The sequence below is a fragment of the Lepidochelys kempii genome, chromosome 9 (assembly GCF_965140285.1).
Source record: "Lepidochelys kempii isolate rLepKem1 chromosome 9, rLepKem1.hap1, whole genome shotgun sequence".
NCBI lineage: Eukaryota > Metazoa > Chordata > Testudines > Cheloniidae > Lepidochelys > Lepidochelys kempii.
Window position 1 is genome coordinate 100,279,716 of NC_136388.1, and position 18,470 is coordinate 100,298,185.

The 18,470-nt window shown below is 39.4% G+C and overlaps 1 protein-coding gene across 16 annotated transcripts in view; it reads left to right on the plus strand.

Moving 5' to 3' along the window:
* Nucleotides 1-18,470, plus strand: part of KLHL13 (kelch like family member 13) — a 120,209-nt gene that overhangs the window by 82,933 nt on the left and 18,806 nt on the right. For all 16 annotated transcript variants that reach the window (XM_078854299.1, XM_078854295.1, XM_078854296.1 and 13 more), the window contains 3 exons: nt 1,313-1,445; nt 1,732-1,928; nt 17,147-17,942. In XM_078854299.1, coding sequence (XP_078710425.1) covers nt 1,313-1,445; nt 1,732-1,928; nt 17,147-17,942 — 1,126 coding nt within the window. The remainder of the gene's footprint in view (nt 1-1,312; nt 1,446-1,731; nt 1,929-17,146; nt 17,943-18,470) is intronic.

Consider the following 18,470-nt stretch of genomic DNA (forward strand, 5'->3'; position numbering starts at 1 on the left):
AGCCCCACAACCAGAGTCCCACGAGCGGAGTCATTTGGCACAGATCAACTGTGGGTGTCTTACAGCAGTGGTCATCAGGTTTGCAGGACACTGACTAGCCACTTTGGTTATGATTGTAGCTGTAAATTTTGGTTCAAAGCAGGAGGTTGTCTTCATATCTTGGGTTATCGTATTGCTGAACTGGGTTCAGAATAGGGCTCTGTCAGTATGTTGAATGTTAGAAGAATGTTATGAAGGATTACACTGAATTTAACTATGCCCATATTTATGCCTTTCCTCTGGTTCTTTTCTGTTTTCCCATTGTGTTCTTTCTTTAGGACAAATCTGAGTTTTCATCTCTGTATTTATGTTCACCACAGCTTTAAAGTCCAGGCTTCTTTTTTAATAAAAATAATAAACAAATTCTGGAATTTGGAGCTGAGACTCTCAAGTGTTATCTGTAAGGCTATTTGCCTCCTTTCCTTCCCCTCACCCCCATCAACCTTATCAATATTGTTGGGTTAGGCGACATATATGACTAAACAAAATTGATCTAAGTCCTTCCCACGTTCTTGTAATGCATGAAAGGGGCCATTATTTCTATTGATCTTTAAGTATTCCCGAAGTAGGTTTTCCCCCTATATGCAAACCTTTCTTTTAAGGTGCCATTGTTATCTGAGACCCAGGTAGTTGTAGTTTGCCCCTCAGACTTGTCTGGAGAAGGAAACAACATGAGAAATACTAATACAACATGAGCCTTCTGGGTGGTTTTACAAAGTTAAAATTGGTAATAAAATTGACAAAAGTTGTAGTTAAGTGACACACTTCCTGTAAGTCCCAATATCATTCAACCTTCCAGGTTGCAGAGTACGTTGAAGGAGTAGTATGGAACATAAATGTATCCTGCACATGTTATATTTTTCTGAGAAGTGATGCTGATCCAAATGGGCAAATGTCAGTTCCTACCTGAAACCATTTACATCTGGAGAATAAGTGGACAAAAACCATGCCCTTTCTGAACAAATCTATCTTTGTTTTATGATTAAGAACACTTACTCAGTCATACTGTACTGTGCACTCCGTAGTCACTCATGGAGACTAATTGAATTGTTCTGTTTGATTTAAGTTTTTGAATGATTTGATTATACTTTAAAGTCTGAGCACATGATGGTTATAGTATGGAAGACCACTAGTCAGACTTCAGTTTCCAGCACTTGTCAAGGAGCGTAGACAATCTTAAAGTAAATAAATAACTTCCCTTAAAGAAATCCAAACAAACTTTTACTTTCCGCTTCAAGATGACTGAATAGTTCAGGTTGTGATCTTGTTTTAGGGTTTTGACCAGCTGCGAGTAGAAGGTTTACTTTGCGATGTGACGCTAGTACCAGGCGATGGTGATGAAGTATTTCCCGTTCACCGAGCTATGATGGCATCAGCTAGTGATTACTTCAAGGCTATGTTCACAGGTAGTGCTTTTGTTTCTGTAATAGATTTGGACTCTGAGCTGTTTTAAACATGTCTTTGGTGTCAGATATTCTAATATGTGTAACATAATACTAGGTCAAACACTTCCTTCCACATAATATTACTATCATAATCATAAAAAAATAAAAATCTTTTCATTTAATTGAAATTAAAGTTCAAATGAATTAAATCAGCTTTTTAATTGTGTAAGAATACGTATATTATTAGAGTGAACTCTTTCAAATGTAATTGAAGAACCCATTTTAATGTATCTAATTTCTTTCTTAGGTGGAATGAAGGAACAAGATTTAATGTGCATAAAGCTTCATGGTGTGAACAAAATAGGTCTAAAGAAGATTATTGATTTCATTTACACTGCAAAACTTTCTCTTAATATGGACAACCTTCAGGACACTCTAGAAGCGGCCAGTTTTTTGCAGATTTTACCTGTTTTGGACTTCTGTAAAGTGTTTCTGATCTCTGGGGTAAGGTATTTTGATTGGACATTAGTTTCAAGTTCTGACTCTTCTTTTTTTTTTTTTTTTTTTTTTTTAAAGCACATTGATTGTGTAATATCCATAGGCGAGGATTTAAGCATGACACTGGATAACTTGGGTTCACATACAGTAAGTTCCTCTAGCTTCAAAGGAACCATAAAATTGAATCTTATTTACTGTACCTAACGCTAATCACACTAAGCTTGTGATTTAAATATCCTGGCACATTAAAAATTGTAAGAACTTGTTGCAATTTCTAATTTTACTGCATGAACTGGAAAATTATATTCCAGTAAACCATAGTCATACTTCATTAGTTGGTTACTGGATTTCTCTCACTGATGCTCATTTTTTATAACATACCATAAGAAAGTAACTTTGTGAATTTATAGTAACGTAGTCATTATTGTACAGTGAATTATTTGTCATATTATCTTTATACGCACGTGTTTTGTATATAACATTTTCTTATGTTGGATATGAAGCACATAATTACAGTGGTTGTCACTGAAATCTTTACGGTGTTATCTTTGAGTTGATGAGGTTACAATAATGTTCTTTAAACAAAGTGCATTGTAGCCGATTACAGGGAATATGTAGGGGATGCTACAGTAATGTTAGTTACGTGAGAAGGTAATTATAAGGATTTTAGTGGTGACCATTGTATATTTCTACAATACACTAAAAGAAAAAACTTTTACCTTGAATATATACTTAAGTGTTTAATCACAGTGACCTCAATAATAGGTTTTGTAAGGGGCAGAACTAGGTGAGTTAATAGTCTCTGTTCTCTCCCCATTAACTAAAGCTTACCTAAAAGAGGAGAGTTTGAATTAGAGGATCATTTGTATAGTTTTTTTAGTATAAAATGTAGATCATATATCTGTATATGCTCTGTAGATGTAGTGCTTAGCAAAGTTATCCCACTGCTCTTATTTGGTTGAACAGTTTTTTAAAATAAAATCACAGCATCGCAAGATGGGGGAGATGTGTGCAAGTATACACAATCATAGATCTGGAGAGACTCAACTTCTGAATCTCTGGAGCTTTTCCCATCACTTAGCTGTGACCTGAAAGAGAGCATAAAAGGGTTTGTCTGCAGTAGGAGTATGGGTGGTGCTTTTACAATCATTGAAAAACTCACGCATTTTACAGCACTACTTAGCACCCAGTGTATGTAGACAAACAATAGCATTTAAAACCCAAGGAGTGGGAAGGATACTAGCATTGACCATGACACGTGACCACAGTTTTAAACACTTTTCTTCTGTGTAGCAATATGTCTACAGGTGGAAAAATGAGGTGTCCTGGAAAATCCATTGGCCATGTCGTCACTAGGAGAAAGTTTGTTTTTAAGCTCACTTGTTAGCTCACACATTAATGTGTGTAAAAACTCCAATGTGGATAAGACAAGTTGTACCTTTTACACACAGCTGGTCAAGGTAGATCCTGTGTTCCCTACTAGGGATTTACCTCAACTAAGGTGTTAAAACTGTAACTTGTCTATGCTAGGATTTTACCGTGTTACCTAACGTGTTAAGAGCAAATTTCTTTTCCTTGTAAATACAAGACTATTGAAAACAAAGGGACTGAAGCTGACATTTCTTTGCGATTAAAGTGATCTCAGCAGACAATCGGCAAGTTCCTCAGGCTGACAACCTTCTGGTTTATAAGAAAGGAGGCTGCAGGAAAAATGTTCTCTGTGAGGGATTCTCACCTCTGGAGCTTACTTCCCCATCCTTACTCAACAGTGTACGGACTTTTTATTTAAATTATTTGTTAAATAATTCTGTCAGAACTCTGAGGACATCGCTTATACAGGAGTTGAGTGAGGGAGTTGGGTTGATAGATTGGGAGTCTTTTTTTTGTACGGTGGACAAGATTTTCTGAGTATATTATTTTGCGTTTTACTACATTTAGATAGGTAATACCTACAAAGCCAAAGGCTGACTTCCACAGGTTCCTTCAGAGTGCTTCTCAATAGTTGCCAACTTCTGAAACGTTAGCTCTTCACAAGACTCTGACAGAAATAGGGTCTAGGGAAATCTAGCTAGAATATTTGATCATATAATTAGATAGTAATAAATTCAGTAAAATAAGCAAGCAATTTAAATGAACATCCTTTTTTTGTGCAGCTGTAGGGTATGGTAGTGCAAATTTTTACTGCATATTAGACAAAGTGGTAATATAGATAAATTCATCAGAATTAGATTTAATTCTCTCTTATAAGGCTTGTGATGGTGTCAGTGTTGCAAATATGATTTTCTCAAGTGACTGGTCACCAAAGGAAAGTGGATGTTTTTGGAGATCAGCAGTCAGTGGATTTGTGAACAAGAGTCCATTATTATTGTTTTACGAAAGGGTTAAGTATGTGCACTTGAGTTTTAACCATATATTTGAGAGTTGTCTGATTAATTTGATTTTTTTCATATTTAAGGAAAGCCCCGAGCAGAACTACCAATATAGGGTTCCGCAAAAGTGTATTGAAATAGTAGAGGCCTCTCATCTATGATGTCTGTTAGTGAGGACTGGGGAAAACATTTTGTTACTCAGGAATCTTGAAAATCTAATGCTCATTTGGAATCCAATCCCCACCTGTTTCATAGATGTTCGTTGCCTATCTTCAGGATTTATAAGCATATACTCTGTATCATGCATCAGATACTGCTTTCAGCTACTTGCTAAGTATTCAATCTTGCTGAAAGACACTAGTATCTCAATCTATCCTTTTGCTTGTGACAACAGACATATTTTTGACACACATTTGCTAGTGGAATTTGTACACGAGAAACTGATTAACTCTGACTTTAGAGTATGTGTTTTCTTCTATATGAATATGAGAACATACATGTTCTGTTAAGGCCCCATCTACCTGGAGCTTGTAAATGTGTTTGAAGCCATTTTCAAGAACTGTTATAGCATAAGTCTTTGTCAGGATTGAATGTGGTACCAATCATGCTACTGATTGCAATATAGCCTATGGTAGTTCATGGTTGTTCCTTAGTGTGGACTGGAAATCAGTTAGTATATGAACCTGGATCTCTGAAGCTGTGGAGGAGATCCGGTGGGGAGAAGGGGTGGGGGTTCGGGTCAGTCCTCCTTTCTGTCCTTTCCCTCTCTCCCAGGGAAGCCAGCCTTGGTAGAGGACTCTCATTTCTGCCTTCAGGCAAGAAGGGAGGACTCACCCATCCCTTCAAATGAAGGAGACATTGCAAAAGCGGGGAGATTTCTTTCACCCTTCCCCTCACCCTGGCTTTGACCGCCTCTTTCTGTCGTAAGGACAGTGACAGCCTGGTGGCCTTTTCCCTTTTCTTCCCGTCCTCCCCTGCTTTGTCTTTAGGAATGGCTGGCTGGCCTGCTCTATCTGTTCAAAAAAAGATTGAACTGTTTTGGCCAAATAAATTGGGGCAACTGATAATTCCTGCAAATACAGTTAAATAAGAAGAATACTGTTCTGTGAAAGGGAGATTTGATGTCTCCTCTGGGAGGACAGGCTACTGCATAATCTACTCTTACTAGGAACCTTTTCTTGCAAAAACTTCCCTTTCTCAGCTTCTTTCCATTGCTTTTGGAATGATTTCTTCTTGAACCATTTACAGCGTTTTTTGATCTCCGTGTGAATTGCCTGTTTGCATTTCTAGAAAGTTATTCTAAAAGTAGTAAGATAGGAGCGTGTTATGTAGGATGTTGAGCACCTTATACTCTTATCTCTGAATTACTAAGATCGGAGGCTGGAGAAATAAAAATCAGATAAAAAGTTGTTTCTTGAGTTGAGGGGTGTAACTATGTATTACACAGAGTCTTACTATGACTTAAGCAAGCAAAAAACTCAGTGTTGTGAGTAATGAAGTATTTATTCTGCAAAGAAAATACTAAAGAAAAGCAGGCAATTAAACAATCTTAGTTCACTTACAATCTTGGCATGTCTTCTAATTTACCAACTTGCTTAAAGAATTTGAGCTAGGCAGATTAATGAAACATCTTAAGTTAAATCCACATAAATTGGTTGAGGTAAATAGATTCTCCTCTCCAAGAATATGCTGTCCAACTCATCATGCTTGAACAAAGAAGCAGTTAATAAACCTTAAGTTGCAATAAGATTTCAATATACAGTTAAATCAATGTCAGAAATAAAGTTAGCCTAATTCTTGGCAATGCTTATGCAGAGTTTCTCTCTAACAGAAACTTGAGTTTTAGTGGTGGCATGTTCTTCCAGTGCAAAGCCAATGAGCTTTTGTACTCATCTGGTCCTTGCTTTGTGTGTGTTTCACTGTGTTCTGTACACTCTCCTTTTGAATACTGCATTGGGCTGTTCATCATACTTTTAGGGAAACAGCTGTTTGTTTATTCTAAATAGGATCAATTTAAAGGAATTTTTTATCCACTTTCTCACAGATTTCATTGAAGGTGGAGATCGCATCTCATAGGTTTGATTAGATGCTGGTATCAGTGTTTCAAGTTTTTCTGTGGGTTCCTCCTGTTTTTGGATGGGCTCAATACTGTGCTAAAGCATTTGTAGTAAAAGTTTAACACTATTGTCTTTTATGGTGTGCTATTCTGGCTGAGAGGGGTCTGAAAAACTTTTGAAGTTTTGCTTTTATTCGCTCCATTTTCAGAAATATTTTTATTCCAAAAATGTCTTGGGGTAGTTTCATAAATTCTAAGGCCAGAAGGGGACCATAGTGATCATCTAGTCTGACCTCCTGTATAGCACAGGGCATAGGATTGCCCCCAAATAATTCCTACAGCATATAGTATCCACCACAACCCTTGATAAATAGTTCCAATGATTAATTACCCTCACTGTAAAAAATATACACCTTATTTTCAGTCTGAATTTTTCTCTCTTTAACTTACAGCCATTGGATCATGTTATGCCTTTCTCTGCTAGATTGAAGAGCTCCTTATCAAATATTTGTTTTTCATGCAGGAGCTTACAGATTGTAATCAAGTGACACCTTAACCGTAGACTCATAAACTTTAAGGCCAGAAGGGACCATCATGATCATCTGGTCTGACCTCCTGCACATCACAGGCCACAGAACCTTACCCACTCATTCCTGTAATAGGCACATAACCTCTGGCTGAGTTATGGAAGTCCTCAAATCTTGTTTTGAAGACTTCAAGTTACAGAGAATCCACCACTTACTCTATTTCAAGCCAGCAAATGACCCAGGCCCCATGCTGCAGAGGAAAGTGAGAACTCCTCAGGGTCCCTGCCAATCTGACCCAGGGAGAAATTCCTGCCTGACCCCAAATAGGCTGATGAGTTAGACCCTGCTCATATGGGCAAGACGCACCAAAAAGACCTGGGAAACAATTCTGTGTAGTAACTCAGAGCCCTCCCCATTTAGTATCTCATCTCTGGCCATTGGGAATATTTGCTAATAGCAGGCATGGATTGGTCATATGTCATTGTAGGCAATCCCATCATAGAATCATAGAATATCAGGGTTGGAAGGGACCTCAGGAGGTCATCTAGTCCAACCCCCTGCTCAAAAGCAGGACCCATCCCCAATTAAATCATCCCAGCCAGGGCTTTGTCAAGCCTGACCTTAAAAACTTCTAAGGAAGGAGATTCCACCACCTCCCTAGGCAATGCATTCCAGTGTTTCACCACCCTCCTAGTGAAAAAGTTTTTCCTAATATCCAACCTAAACCTCCCCCACTGCAACTTGAGACCATTACTCCTTGTCCTGTCCTCTTCCACCACTGAGAATAGTCTAGAACCATTCTCTCTGGAACCACCTCTCAGGTAGTTGAAAGCAGCTATCAAATCCCCCCTCATTCTTCTCTTCCGCAGACTAAACAATCCCAGTTCCCTCAGCCTCTCCTCATAAGTCATGTGTTCCAGACCCCTAATCATTTTTGTTGCCCTTCGCTGGACTCTCTCCAATTTATCCACATCCTTCTTGTAGTGTGGGGCCCAAAACTGGACACAGTACTCCAGATGAGGCCTCACTAATGTCGAATAGAGGGGGACGATCACGTCCCTCGATCTGCTCGCTATGCCCCTACTTATACATCCCAAAATGCCATTGGCCTTCTTGGCAACAAGGGCACACTGCTGACTCATATCCAGCTTTTCATCCACTGTCACCCCTAGGTCCTTTTCCGCAGAACTGCTGCCTAGCCATTCAGTCCCTAGTCTGTAGCTGTGCATTGGGTTCTTCCGTTGTAAGTGCAGGACCCTGCACTTATCTTTATTGAACCTCATCAGATTTCTTTTGGCCCAATCCTCCAATTTGTCTAGGTCCCTCTGTATCCTATCCCTTCCCTCCAGCGTATCTACCACTCCTCCCAGTTTAGTATCATCCGCAAGTTTGCTGAGAGTGCAATCCACACCATCCTCCAGATCATTTATGAAGATATTGAACAAAACTGGCCACAGGACCGACCCCTGACACCGGCTGCCAACTAGACATGGAGCCATTGATCACTACCCGTTGAGCCCGACAATCTAGCCAACTTTCTACCCACCTTATAGTGCATTCATCCAGCCCGTACTTCTTTAACTTGCTGACAAGAATACTTCCATCATACCATCCCCTCCATAAACATATCAAGTTGAGTCTTAAAACAAGTTAGGTTTTTTACTCCCCGTGGAAGGCTGTTCCAGAACTTCACTTCCTCCTGTGGTTAGAAACCTTTATGTAATTTCAAATCTAAACTTATTAATGGCCAGTTTATAGCCATTTGTTCTTGTTCCAACGTTGGCCCTTAATTTAAATAACTCCTCTTCTTCCATGGTGTTTATCCCTCTGATGTATTTATAGAGAGCAATCATATTTCCCCTCAGCCTTCATTGTGTTAGGGTAAACATACCAAGCTTCCCAGGTTAGAGTCCCCCATTGAGTAAATGTGTGGCCTGCTTTCTTTGTAAATGTTTACATTTAGCTATATTAAAATGAATATTGTTTGCTTTCACACAACTTACTTAGCAATCCAGAATGCTTTGTATTAGTGACATATCTTCATTATTTACTACTCCCCCAATTTATTTGTCATATGCAAACTTTATCAGTGATAATTTTATGTTGTCCTTCAAGTGGGTTCTCCCTTTGTATATTACACTGAGCGTATGCATGTGCTCCATGCACCTGGAGCCGGAGAATCCTGGAAGAAGCATCCATTGCTCCACGCATGTGCCCTCACTCTCCTCATGCCTCCAACCAAGGCAGTAAAGAGTGGGGCATTCCAATCACTCTCCAGTTCCTTCTTACTGCCTCATGGCTGGGGTCAGAACCTTCAGTGTCCAAACTTTGTGAGGATTTGCAGGGAGGGGATAAGGAGATTCTCTAGCTTGTGGTTTTCTGTCATGTTAGATTGCGATTCCTACAGAGGACAGCTCATTTACTTACCAGCTCAGTGGTCGTGGGTCACCAGTGTGGTTAGATGTTCAGCTCTGTGTCTGTGTGTTTGTTTCTGGGTGCTGCCTCAGCTCTGTGCCCACAGCAGACCTCGAGCGAACTGCCCAACGACCACAAGATCTGTTAAGGTATGAACACCTGGCCAGGTTTATTGTTAACAAAATATTGTTTATAGCACCTGGTAAACTCTACAAGGATATTAAGACATGTATGCCCCTGACACTGGATGCAGCTCAGTGAGTGGCCAGACTTTCCACTGCTTCCTAGGTTGGCCAAAAATACTCCCTCTGAGATACATCTTTATACCCCAATACAAACATGTTGTTACTGCCCCTTTGACATAGTTAGTTACTGCCCTCTGATGTGCCACAAGTTCTCCTTTTCATTTTGTACATGTTAGTTCAATTAAAACATTTCTATTATGTACTGTCATCCTGACCTTATCTTTTAGGAGGGGTCAATGTGTTCCTGTTATCCTTGGGGAATGTTTTTGTACCATCCTTAATATTGGGATGTTCTGGTACCACTTGATACTGGGATGAATTTGTGTGAGCACTCTGTGACTAGCACTACTTAGGAATGTGTATTTTTGCAGCATTAGCCCTGTTCTGGCCAAATTCTGTATGCAGGTCCTGCCTCATACCAGGCCTTTAATACAAAGGCTTATGTCTCAGGCTCTCTTTCTGCTACAGAGCCCGAGGATGTTGCTGTCAGGGTGATGCTCTACTTCTTCCACGATCAAACCATCTGAATGTATTCCTTCTTTTCCTTACCAGTCCTACCTTGGGTCTTCTGGAAGATTCATTAGAACAGGGCACAAGTTGTCCTCACCGCCCCCATTGGCCCAGACAGTTTTGGTTCCTGAGTAGTCTTCTCATGTTGCCTCAGTCACTGATGACCAGTCAGCCTTTTTCCGATCTCCTGACCCAGGAAAAGGGCAAAATCAAACATTCCAATCACTCCATCTCAGACGGTGGTTTTAGGATGGGTGTTGACTCTAGAATGTTCATACTCTGAAGATGTACAAAACATCCTTACTTACAGTAGAAAGGATTCCACTAGAAAATGCTGCATAGCCAAGAGGAGGCATTTATCTAGGAACAATAAAAATGTATATCCCCTAAGATGTGGATATTCCATTTATTCTGGACTATCTTCTTTCCTTCAGAACAGCAGGTCTTTTTATCAATTCTTTATGGGTCCACTTGGCAGAAGTCAGTGTATACAACCCACCTTCGCAGGGTTACTCAATTTTCACTTACCTACTGGCCAACAGATTCTGGGAAGGTCTAATCAGAACCTTTCCTGCTCTGAGAGAACCTACTTCTCAATGGGATCTGAACCTTGTTCTTTCAGTGCTCACTAAGCCTCCCTTCGAGCGACTGACTTCATGTTACATGTTTCTCCTATCCATGAAGGTTGCATTCCTGGTAGCCATCACCTCATCCAGGAGGCTGGGTGAGTTTGGAGCTCTGATGGTGGATCTGCCTTACACTATATTCCATAGAGACAAGGTCTCATTATGCTTATATCCTAAATTCACCCTCCCAGTAGTTTGAGTTTCATCTGAACTAGTCAATTCACTTACCTGTGTTCTTTCTAAAGCCACGTGCATCTACAGATTAGAGCAGGCTTCATTTCTCGACGTGCAGTGCGCATTAGCCGTATATCTGCAAAGAACAAAAGCATTCAAAAAATCTCCCAGACTGATCATAGCGGAAAGAGTTTGAGGTCAAGCTGTGTCCTTTCAAAGAATGTCCATGTTGTGGATTTTTGTAATGACTTTCAAATGATGGAGGTCTCAGGAAGCTACTTAAGAGCATACCTTCCCATGACAACTAGAAGGCTTGGTGAGGAAGGCCAAAGCTATACAAAGCATGACAAGCATGTTGGGTGGTTTGGTGGGAGTGAGGGATCCAGTTATTGTGCAATTGCTTAAGAAGCTTCACACTAAAAATCCTGGGTTCCTGAGGCTGGTAGCTCAGCGAGAAGTGCCCCTCTAACTTGCCTTCTGGATCTACCCAGCCATAAGTTCTGTGCGGGTGAAGGTGAATCAGTCCAATTCCTGAGCTGGCCTGAACCCCTATTTTGTGAAAAAGGCATTTAAGTTCTGAACTTCTCTATGTGGGAAACCAGGCAAAAAACTGGGAGGAAAAGAGATTTCAAGATTTTGCTCCCAAGTTCAGCAGTGAGGAATTAAGGTTTTCTGTGCAAGTTGCGGCTGCAGAGTCATTATCGTATGATCTCCTCAGAACCCTCAAACTTGTGTTCTGTTGCTCCTTTTCCAATTTCCTATAGTCAGCTAAGTTTTCCATTGGGTTTTGGGGATTGCCATCATCAGTTACTTATTTCTTTGACTCTCTTGTTTTACTTGCAATAATTTTCTCTGGAGCTCTCTACCATCCATTCACTTTCCAAGCCATGAAACTTAGAAAAGAAGAGAGTCCTGTTACTTTAGCGGGGAAAAAGGTGTTTTTTACCACTTTTCTCAATAATACGTTTCAGCTCTCTAGGTCAGGGGTTCTCAACTTTATCTCTGAGGCCCCCCCCAACATACTATAAAAACTCCATGGCCCACCTCTGACACAGCTGTTTTTCTGCATGTAAAACCTAGGGCCGTGATTAAGGGGTGGCAAGCAGGGCAAGTGCCTGGGCCCCATGCCATCAGGGACCCCACAAAGCTCAGTTGCTCAGGCTTCGGCTTCAGTTCCAGGGCCTGCAGCCCCATGCGGTGGCTTCAGCTTTCTGCCTTGGGCCCCAGGAAATCTAATGCTGGCCCTGCTTGGTGGTCCCCCTGAAACCTGCTTGTGGCCCCCCAGGGGACCCCAGACCCGTGGTTGAGAACCACTGCTCTAGCTGGTTGCTCCCTTGATGTGCACCTTCTTAACTAAAAGTTTTAGCTTTTGGGGGTTAGTTTGATGAGCAAATTAACTTGAACTGTTTTGCTATGTAGGCAAAAACATCCAAAGTGTAAAGAATGCTCACTTGGAATGAACTCTCCCTCAGCTCCTTCTGGTAGAGTTATTAGTGTTTGTCCAATTATAGCCCCTCTCTGTCTGTGTATAAAATGTCTTTGCTGTCCAAATATTTCATAATCTTTTTTGTAAGAGAAATCTTACCTTTTGCCTTAGGCTGTTCCTTTAAGTCATTAAGCTTTGCCATTCATTTCATTGGGAGCACTGTTGGGGCCAGTAATAGTGGTTGAGATATTCCAGTGCCTGTTAATGAGCCCTTTTATTCTTGGGTTCCATACAATAGAAGCAGCTTCTGTGTCTACCATTGCTGTTATAAGCCATAAAAGTTAAAAGGAACTTAAATTATCATGTAAATGAAATTCTATAAAGTACGTTGCTCTGTATCTAAGCAGTATTTTGGAGAAGATAGTATCTGCGTACTGTATCTTGTCCAATTTTTCAATATTTCAGTGTGAGTAATTATTAGACACCCTGCTGTTTGTCAGGGTTTTTTCCAGATGAAAACAAAGTATATTTTATATATTGTAAAAAAAGGAATACTGTAAATCAAGCTAGGATTAGTCTATACAATATAATGTAGCCTGGTAGCTGTCAATGCTCGGGGAAAAAAAAATTCTATAAAAAATTACTAATTGGGCTAGTGGAAAGGTAGCTTTCAAGAAAATATTTAACATTTTAATCAAAATTGAAGTTAAAGGAAATTTATTTATTAATCAAGACAAGCACAGAACAGGGCACAACCCCATTAATGCACCTTGGGAATAACTGATCATAATGCTTAAAAGGATTATGCACAATAAAGTTGTAATAGATCAGATTTAGACCAAGTAATCAATTAAACCATTAAAACTATTTAAATTTAAAGAGTAAATATTTTGCAGAATAGATTTGAGATGGTCTGTTTTGAGACCTGCAGATAGTGTTTAGCAGAGTAGCATACAAACAGTAGCAACATACAGAATGGATGATGGAGGAGTCAAACAGGAATTGTAAAGTTCACAACTAAAGGTTACAAGTGCATTATGGATATTAATTAGATCAAACACAAAAACAAGATTTAAATGTTCTAGTTTAAAAACAAATTTATCTTAAAAATCTACATGTTAAAACTTTCTAACAGGTATGCACTCTACTCTGTCTGCATGTTCCAGTGCAACATAAACTTCCAGGATACCTACCTGTACCTCTTTTGCCCTGCATTTGATTTAAAGCAGGGATCTCAAACTCAAATCACCACGAGGGCCACATGAGGGCTAGTACATTGGCCCGAGGGCCACATCACTGAAACCTTTTCAGACAATGATACAAAAGTATAGTCAAAAATGAAAAAAAAAGAATATAGTATGCTATTAAAAGTCAATGTATTCACTTTTTTAAAAACCATAATGCAAAGAGGGATTTTAATAAAATATAAACACTCAGTAGTGCACCTCACTCAAACGACAAAACACGCATGTACTTTTAGAATTATGTCCGTTAAAGCTCCCCCTCTGTCCCCGTCCCTGCCCCCATTCCAACCCCTACCCCAACTCCACCACCTTCCTGCCCCTATTCCAACCCCTTCAACAAATCCCCAGCCCTGCCTCTTCTTCGCCTCCTCCCCTGAGCATGCTGCATCCCCACTCCGATGAAGTGGGCTGTAGCTCACGAAAGCTTATGCTCAAATAAATTGGTTAGTCTCTAAGGTGCCACAAGTACTCCTTTTCTTTTTATATATCAAGGTACATGCTAAAACACAGCTATCCAATGAGAGAACTTGCATGCAAATAGAAAGATGCAGGATTATTTCCAAAGGAGGGCAGGACAGACAGAAAATGGTGTTATGACAGACTGCAGTGCCATTGAGTTGTGGGACACCATGAATTGGCTGCTTTATTAGTATGGTTCTCCCATTTGTTTTTGTTTCATTTTTATTATATAACTTGAAACTTCTCCCAATTACACTAGTGTTAAATTAATGTAGTGTGTTGTGGCAAGGTAGCCAATTTTAGTTTGGTGGGTCCTGCGCTTTTCTTGGTGGGGAGCCAAGATGCTACCTTTTGCTCCTCGCTCTGAGTCCCAGCCCCTCTCAACCCCTGTGGGTTTCTTACCTTCATCCCCCTTAGGTGGGGTTACCCTCAGCCCTTAGATGCTAGGGGGAAGGGAGTCTCCCTGTTCTGCTGGGCAGGGTCCCCCTTATTCCAATTCTCAGGTCTTCCAAATCTCTCAACACACCTCCAAGCTCCAGTCTGTTCTTCTTCCTCCTTCTCCTCTGTCTGCCTGATGCAGGGGGTTTTATTAGGTTCCTAACAGGGCCTTAATTGACTGCAGGTGCTCCAGTTAACCTGCAGCCACCTTCCCTAGTTTACAGGGAACCACACCTTAATAGCCTTGAGCTTATATATCTAGCACTCTCCCACTACTCCCTGGCCCTCCTGTATCACAGTGTATAGTTCCCCTCAATTTGCCACTAATTTAAGTAATTATGAAGCCTATGAGGAAAACGTATAGAAATTGGCTTGATACTGACAAACTTTAAAGGAAAAATAAAATAAAAATGTTTGTCAAGTTTCATAGAATACTCTGTAGGTGATTATTAGTTTATATCAAAAGCTAGATAATGAATTAACAGTTTTGTACTTCTTTCCTAACAACTATAAAGCAAGTTTAATTCAAGTATATAATGTATCAGCATTTTACTGTATAAATCTTGTTAGCCTGCCACCCAGTTAATGTTCTAGTTTAAAAAACAAACAAACCAGAAAACAGTTATAGGGCTTGGTTTTACAGAATATTAACAATGGAATATGGAACCTTTTACCTCTCACTTGTTAGAGGGCATTGCAGGCCATCTGTGAATGAAGATTATCATTTGGTAGCTCTCCAGTGGCCTATGTAAAATGAGTTCTTAGGCCCGGTTTCTGGTGAGGAAAAAACGTCATCACCACTACAGTTTGCTGATTTGTAAATTGGTCAAATGTTGAAGGGGCAGTGCCACACTCAAGAATGACATGCACATGATATTGATAAGATCGTATGTGATGAACCTAAACAAATGGGCCACTTATGTTTCTGACTTCAAACCTTCTGCTATTTCCCTGGACAAAATCTCTGAAAAAACCCAAGTATCCTGGGGTTCTAATGGGCCTTGCAGTACTGCTAATCCCAAGCATTCAACAATCATGAGTCAGGCTCCAAAATATCAAACATGTATGGATTCTTTTTCTGTGTTTTCTGGTCTCTGAGTCTTTAGGCTACGCTCAGGTGATGTTGTCCAGCTTTTTCCCCTGACCATAAAGGTAAAAACTTATTTTAAAAAATACCGACATTCTCATGACTCTGAGCTGGGGCTTTAAGAAAAAAACAAATATAGTGAGATTCCCCTCACCGGGTCCTGGAGCCTGGGCTCCAGCCTGAGCCCAGAAATTTTCACAGCAATGAAACCGCTCCGCAGCCTGTCAGCTGGCATAGTCCAGCCGTAGTCTAATTGCTGTGTAGGTGTATACTAAGTCTTTCAGTACACCACATACTCATTATTGAAACTAAGCTTTAAAATTAACAGTTTTTTATACATTATAATTAGGCTTGGCAGAATTCAATTTTTAGTTTTTGATAATTTTGACAGATATCAGTTTATTTTGAAGAATTTTTTTTTTAGATTTTTATCTTTTTAAATATTCACAGTTGTACAAAATTATGAGGAGTCCTGCAGTGGAGGTCAGACAATTATTTAATGACAGCCGACAGCAGAGATTCAAAAAGCTGAAGCTTTATAACTGTTAAAACACACATTGTCTACATCACGCTTCAAAATATACACAATAAATATCCTTAAATCAAACCCTAATAATTTTTCAAGCAGCATTTTCTTACTTTGCCTCTTTGTAAATTTTGATTGACAAAAATATTTCCCTATACAGTTTTTGTGTGTACGGTAAAATCAACATTTATCAATATGTACCCATAAAAACTGAATCCTTCAGAGCCTGGTTATGGTGCACAAGTAATCTTTTATAAAGAACATACCTAAGGAATTAAAAATTCAGAGTAAAGGCTGACTGAATGAAATGTGTAGCATTGGAGAAACAGGCTGTGTTTCTTTCAAACACTTTCTGGTTTTGTTACTATTAACTTTGATCAGGAGATTTTGAACTGTAGACATTTCTGTGCTTTGGGGCATGTTAACCTGTCTAATCACTAAATTCTTAACTATTATTTTCCTGCTATTGCTTTGTATAGGGTTACCATCGTGTGCAAATGAATGTTTCTTAGGGAACATCTTGCATAGTAAAAATATATGTACTGTGGGTACTGTTTATGGAGGGTGGCTTAGGTGTGGAGGAGAGTAGTCACAAAATAGTACGTCTTATTTTGTGGTAAACAAAAATTAATGAGGGGGGGTGATGGAGTAATTGAATGAGCATGGGCATGTGTTAGGAATTTGAGGCCAAACCCCAGTTCACATGATGATTCACTCTGACAGAGCTATGCATCCCTACTCTTACCACACTTTCCCCATTCCAAACATATAAGGATGTTTGCAGAGCACTTTGAAGATAAAGTGCCTTTATAATTGCTATGTATCATCATTTTATTATATTAGATCTGACGTATAATTAATATATGCCATCTGTTCTCCAGTAGTCTTATTTCTTTCTTCAAAACAACAAATACCTTACTGGATCAATTCTCGCAATCATGAATATACACATCTGACTGAATATTTATTTGCTCATATGCATAAATCACCTTGAGCATTGCAAAATGATGCAAATATTGCTGGCTCCACCGTATTCCTTAAATTGTGTATTATCCTAATATGGCTAAATGAACATCAAATTAGGAAAAAGTGTTTTGATTCCTCTTTCTACTCCCTTAATAGGTTTCTTTGGAAAATTGTGTCGAGGTTGGGCGGATTGCCAATACGTACAATCTTACAGAAGTGGATAAATACGTTAATAATTTCATCCTGAAGAACTTCCCCGCATTATTAAGTACTGGTGAGTTTGTGAAACTCCCCTTTGAACGTCTTGCCTTTGTGCTTTCAAGCAATAGCCTTAAGCACTGCACTGAGCTCGAACTCTTCAAGGCTGCTTGTCGCTGGCTACGGTATGAGGAGCCTCGAATGGAATATGCTGCAAAACTAATGAAGAACATCAGATTTCCACTGATGACACCACAGGATCTTATTAATTATGTACAAACAGTGGATTTCATGAGAACTGACAATACATGTGTGAATTTGCTTTTGGAAGCCAGCAATTACCAAATGATGCCGTACATGCAACCAGTCATGCAGTCAGAGAGAACTGCCATTCGATCAGACAATACTCACTTAGTAACATTGGGGGGAGTGTTAAGGCAGCAACTGGTTGTCAGCAAAGAATTACGGATGTATGATGAAAAGGCACATGAATGGAAATCATTAGCTCCCATGGATGCACCAAGATACCAGCATGGCATTGCTGTGATTGGAAACTTTCTATATGTAGTTGGTGGACAGAGCAATTACGACACAAAAGGAAAAACTGCGGTTGACACGGTCTTCAGATTTGATCCTCGCTATAATAAATGGATGCAAGTTGCATCTTTAAATGAAAAGCGTACCTTCTTCCACCTAAGTGCCCTCAAAGGACATTTGTATGCAGTTGGTGGTCGAAATGCAGCGGGTGAACTAGGTAAGTGTATTTTATCTTGAATGTATGAATTTTTGTCTTTCTTTTCAGGTCTTAAAATTATGCTGTTCTGTGGAAAAGGGAGAGAAAAACAAGTATCCTAATTTGAAAACAAATTAAGTTATTTCTTTCCAGCAGCATCTATAGAGATGCTAATTTGGACACGGTCAGTGAATTTCAGGTACACTTTTGTGAAGGAAGTTCAAAATAAATTTAACTTGTAGAATAAAGTGACATGTTGCTGACTGATTTAGATATGTAATATCCAGTGTTTTCATCTTTAGCATCAAACTATTTAAAAAAAATGCTCACTGCCATTTATTTAAATGTTTGTGTAAGCTTTTACTGAGTTTTGCAAAGTTTCTTTAGAAGGAGCTTTAAATATTTGACTGAAGAAATGTTTGCTTGCAAATAGATTAACCTTTTCTAGTTCTGCCTCTATATAAGTTGCTTTTCAAACACATCATGATTTAGTAACCTCATATATCATGTAAGCCAAAATAATTTAACACATTTTTATTTGGATAAGAA